Source organism: Eretmochelys imbricata, chromosome 13 (genome assembly GCF_965152235.1).
Source record: "Eretmochelys imbricata isolate rEreImb1 chromosome 13, rEreImb1.hap1, whole genome shotgun sequence".
In the NCBI taxonomy this organism is placed as follows: domain Eukaryota; kingdom Metazoa; phylum Chordata; order Testudines; family Cheloniidae; genus Eretmochelys; species Eretmochelys imbricata.
The window spans coordinates 40,398,245-40,403,691 of NC_135584.1; the positions used below are offsets into that span (position 1 = coordinate 40,398,245).

Here is a 5,447-nt window from a genome sequence, read left to right on the forward strand (position 1 = left end):
TTCCTGATCACTTTCCTCTCATGCAAGTGCATCAGGATTGATTCTTTGAGGACCTGCTCCATGATTTTTCCAGGGACTGAGGTGAGGCTGACTGGTCTGTAGTTCCCAGGATCCTCCTTCTTCCCTTTTTTAAAGATTGGCACTACATTAGCCTTTTTCCAGTCATCCGGGTCTTCCCCGGTTCGCCACGAGTTTTCAGTTTCTCTCTTCATGAGTTTTCATTTTTATTTCACTTACATTTCTTTATATGCGGTTGGATTCCAATCTCAGTTGCACTTGTGTAAATCCACATGAAGCTGATGCAATTTAACCTGGTGTAATTGTGAAACACGTGGTATGTTTTTAGGAGTGGTTTGTTTTTGTTTGTGTGTTTGTTCGTTGTGTGTCTGTGTCTGTTTCTCAGCTACATCTATCAAATGGTGCAAATTTGTCTTTGAATCTGCTCTGATAGAAGACAGCTGGATAAACCTTCGTGCAAACCTCAGCCTCTTTAGTGTTTTGGTGTGTGCCTATGGGGTGTGTTTATACTGCATGTGGCAAGTGTAATTCCCTGCTCCGGTGACCTGCACACTCTGTCTTTGAGCTATGGAGATATGGTGCTAAAAAAGCAGTGTAGCCTGGGCAGCACAGACTAGCTGGCAGAGCTCAATCCCATCTGAGATCCTAGGTACGTCCACAGGCGGCCAATCCAAAGGGCTGCGTGTGCTGCCGTGTTCTCTCTGCTAATTTTATCCTGCTATCTTGATCCAAGCAAGTGTGTGTACCTCTACCCAAACTGGGAATTACACCTCCCAGCTGCAGGGGAGACGTACCCGTGGTTGAACTCTCAATAGTTTTCATTTCCAATCTACTGATTTTTTGTTATGTCTTCTAGGTTTCTTGATATGACACTGAAGGGATAAAGATTTCAACATCCCAGCCTAAAGGTCTTTCTTTAAAGTTCAAGAGAGATTAAGGGAATTAGAGGGGACATTTCTGTGATCAGTAGGGTTCTATGCTCTTGGTTCACCTGTATTGGAAGCTCAACCTCTTAATTATATTAGGCTTCCTCTGTTTATTAACAACTTCATTCTTCTAGTGGAGAGATGCAGTTGTATGAGGTTACCTGCTCCAGGTTTCTGCTAGTGTATCCAACAGCACAAACTGACAGCGTGCACTCCATCAGTATTTAATGGTTTTCTTTTTCTAGATACAGATTATGGAGAAAGCAGAAGGAAGAAATCAAACACCAATCGTGGAATTCATCCTTTTAGGATTTGGGAATGTCCCTGAACTGCAGCCCCTTCTCTTCCTCGTGTTTCTAGTGATCTTCATTGTGACTGTGGCAGGGAACATTCTCATTGTTGCACTAGTTGTGGCTGATTGCCACCTTCACACCCCCATGTACTTCTTCCTGGGGAACTTGTCCTGCCTGGAGATCTGCTACACCTCCACCTTGCTACCCAGGCTGCTGGCCAGCCTCCTGACTGGGGACAGAACCATTTCTGTTAAGGGCTGCATTTTGCAAACATATTTCTTTGGTATTCTGTCAGCTACAGAATCTCTGCTGCTTGCGGCAATGTCTTATGATCGGTACTTAGCGATATGCAATCCACTCCGTTATGCTGCTCTGATGAATGGCAGGGTTTGTTGCCAGCTAGTGGCAGGATCCTGGATAAGTAGCTTTCTAGGCTGCACCACAATAAATATTTTCTTGTTCGAATCAAAGTTTTGTGATTCAAAAGGAATTGACCATTTCTTTTGTGATTTTTCACCCGTGATAAAGCTGTCCTGTGGCGATACCCAGGCTGTGCAAGTGCTGACATTTATTGTCTCTGCCATAGGGACATTTGTGCCATGTCTACTGGTCCTGACATCCTATATTCGTATCATCACCACCATCCTGAGAATCCCTTCCACCACAGGGAGGCAAAAGGCCTTTTCCACCTGCTCCTCTCACCTCATTGTGGTTATAGTTTACTATGGGACACTGATTACTGTCTATGTGGTTCCAACAGCTAACACTCACAAGGTCCTACACAAACTCTTCTCTGTCTTCTACACAGTCCTGACTCCCATGATCAACCCTGTCATCTACAGCCTGAGAAACAAGGAGGTCACTGAGTCCCTGAGAAAAGCTATTCTTAAACTGATTGCTTTCAGAAAAGACATAGAACCTTAAAGGACAAATTTTAGCATATAGTAAAATAGAAATGAACTGATATAGTTTCTTAGACATGACCCATTGGAGTCCTTGAGAATAGGAGAGTCCTTGAGAACCCCTCATTGAACTTACTTCATCCATTTTCTTTCTTTCTTTCTTTCTTTCTTTCTTTCTTTCTTTCTTTCTTTCTTTCTTTCTGATACTTTTTCAGCATTAATCTTTCATACATTTAATACACATTTCTTTATACAAAACTTGATACTGTAAAAAGAAAAGGAGTACTTGTGGCACCTTAGAGACTAACGAATTTATTTGAGCATAAGCTTTCGTGAGCTACAGCTCACTTCTTCGGATGTGATGATATCTTGATATTGTAAGAGACATTCTTTAAGAAAAATGTTTTCTTTTCCAGACACACATTTCAGTAAAGCACTCTGCTTCATGCATCCATACATTCATCCGTACATGAACACAAGTGCCCAAATTCTGCAAGGAGCTTAACATCTTTTGTGTGGCTCTGGGTCTCTTCCACTCCCACTGAAGCCAATGACATTCATTCTCCGCTGATTAGGATCCTCTGTTATCATTTTTCAGAGTGGTAGCCGTGTTAGACTGTATCAGCAAAAACAAAGAGGAGTCCTTGTGGCACCTTAGAGACTAACACATTTATTTGGGCATAAGCTTTCATGGGCTAGAACCCACTTCAACAGAAGCATGGAGTGGAAAATACAGTCAGCGGTATATATATAATAAGATGGAAGCTGCCTTACCGAGTGGAGGGTCAGTGCTAACGAGGCCAATTCAGTTAAGGTGGAAGTGGCCTATTCTCAGTGGTTGATTACTTCTGTAGTACTAAGGAGGCCAATGCAATCAAGGTGGACATCGCCCATTTCCAAAAGTTAACAAGAAGGTGTGAATATCAACTGAGGGAAAATTAGTTTTTGTAGTGACCCATCCACTCCCAGTCTTTATTCAGGCCTAATTTGGTGTCCAGTTTGAAAATTAATTCCAGTTCTGCAGTTTCTTGTTGAAGTCTGTTTTTGAAGTTTTTTTGTTGAAGAATTGCCACTTTTAGGTCTGTTATTGAGTGACCAGGGAGATTGAAGTGTTCTTCTACTGGTTTCTGAACGTTATAATTCCTGATGTCAGATTTGTGTCCAGTTATTCTTATGTGTAGAGACTGTCCAGTTTGGCCAATGTACATGGCAGAGGGGCATTGCTGGCACATGGTGGCATATATCACATTGGTAGATGTGCAGGTGAATGAGCCCCTGATGGTGTGGCTGATGTGGTTAGGTCCTATGATGGTGTCCCTTGAATAGATATGTGGACAGAGTTGGCACTGGGGTTTGTTGCAGTGTTTGGCTCCTGGATTGGTGTTTTTGTTGTGTGGTGTGTAGTTGCTGGTGAGTCTTTGCTTTAGGTTGGGGGGCTGTCTGTAAGCGAGGATTGGCCTGTCTCCCAAGGTCAGTGAGAGTGAGGGATCATCCTTCAGGATAGGTTGTAGATCCTTGATGATGCACTAGAGAGGTTTTAGTTGGGGGCTGTAGGTGACAGCTAGTGGTATTCTGTTTTTTTCTTTGTTGGGCCTGTCCTGTAGTAGGTGACTTCTGGGTACCCTTCTGGCTCTGTCAATCTATTTCTTCACTTCACCAGGTGGGTATTGTAGTTTTAAGAACGCTTGATGGAGATCCTGTTTGTGTCTGTCTGAGGGATTGGAGCAAATGTGGTTGTATCATAGAGCTTGGCTGTAGACAATGGATCGTGTGATGTGGTCTGGATGAAAGCTGGAGGTATGTAGCTCTAATTCATGAATTCATTTAACTCAGATTAGCTGAATATTTTCAGCAAAAATCAATCAAAATCTTTCAGGACTTAGATGCGGGACACCAACCTGCCCTTTATAATATTTAACCTTGGGGTTAGAGTACTCGTGTGTGTGTGTGTGTGTAAGACCCACATTCAATATCCCCCCTGCCTGATAGGGGAGAAGTCTCCAATCTCCCGCATTGGAAACAAGTGCACTGGCCTAGAGAATACTCTCTGCACAAGCTCCCTCTCTCTCTCGGTCCTTTTAACATGGTTCCATCAGGTATAAATAATTAAATAGCCCTTGTTACAGGGAGTTGAACTTCAATCTCACACAGCCAAAGTGTGCTTCTTAACTACCAGACCACAGAGTCATCCTTGGACTTATATTCTGGCCCAATGACTATTCATTCTCATCATGAATGACAATGAGTAGTCATTGGGCTTGGAAAAGCAAGTGTGAATGCCTTCATACCCTGTTAGTAAGGCTTTTATTTTCCAGAACTGCCAGAGAAATGAAAAATCAGTGGTTCACTGAGATCTAACTGTCATCCTGTGCCACAATACAGCAGGCAGGACAGAAATACATGCTGAATGGGTTTTCCAGCAAGGGTTGGGTGTCTTGTGGTTAAGACATAGGTGCGAGAGTCACGACTCTTCACTTCTTTTCCTAGATCAGCCACATACTGCGTATAGGACAGAAACTTTGTCACAAACTAATTCATCCTTAGCCAGAGTGAGGTGTGTTGAAAGCTGTGTTAAAATTACAAGATATCGCTCTGAGTGTAAGGGGTCTTTTTCTGGTCCCGCTTACAGACAGGGACCTTTGTATGGAAATATGCTCTGGTTATTATGAGTCATTCTGCAGCCCATCACCATAGAGTTATGCCTCTCTGTTGTGGGGAGGAGCCTGCTTTGTTCCTCCGTTTTTGTGTTCTTGCATCTTATGGGTCTGCATTCTAAGAAATAAAGTAATGTTACATTGCAACCTTCAAGCAATACTGTTTTATGTTTTTATCTAACTGAGAACATAACTGAGAGCTGGTTGGAAAAAGATGTGGGGAAATGGGATTTTTTTCTCATTTTGTTTTTTTTTTCCCCCTTCATTTTTAAAATTTCATTTGTTTGATATTTTTCAGCACTGTCATTGTCATAGACACTGGAGGAGCGATTTCAAAGACACAGACAGGAGTTGGGCATCAGGAAAGCCAATGGGAGATAGGTACATAGGTGGATGAAAACTTTGCCGGGTATGGAGAGGTGATGGATCTTGTCCATGAGCACCCAGGAGACCAGTGATATGAATGGGAAGAGTACACACATCTCCTGAGTCCTGGCCACTGCCTTGCATGACATAAACACCAATGTATCAGAGGAAACGATATAGGCTCGGGTTGTCCAATCCTCTCAGCCACTTTGAAAATCCCACCAAATCTTGGATGAGGGCAGGATCTGTGGGGGTAATTTTTAAAGGCACCTAATTTTCCCCTAGCTG

General features: G+C 42.8%; 1 protein-coding gene across 1 annotated transcript; it reads left to right on the forward strand.

The window, feature by feature from the left end:
* The first annotated feature begins 1,198 nt into the window (after nt 1-1,198).
* On the forward strand, nt 1,199-2,161 carry LOC144273894 (olfactory receptor 10C1-like). The gene has a single exon (XM_077832608.1). It carries the CDS (start codon nt 1,199-1,201, stop codon nt 2,159-2,161), a length of 963 nt encoding a protein of 320 aa, XP_077688734.1.
* Nucleotides 2,162-5,447: the final 3,286 nt, after the last annotated feature.

What these genes read in the sequence shown, in the direction of transcription:
- LOC144273894 (XM_077832608.1), top strand. Translation starts at nt 1,199, where the DNA reads ATGGAGAAAGCAGAAGGAAGAAATCAAACACCAATCGTGGAATTCATC.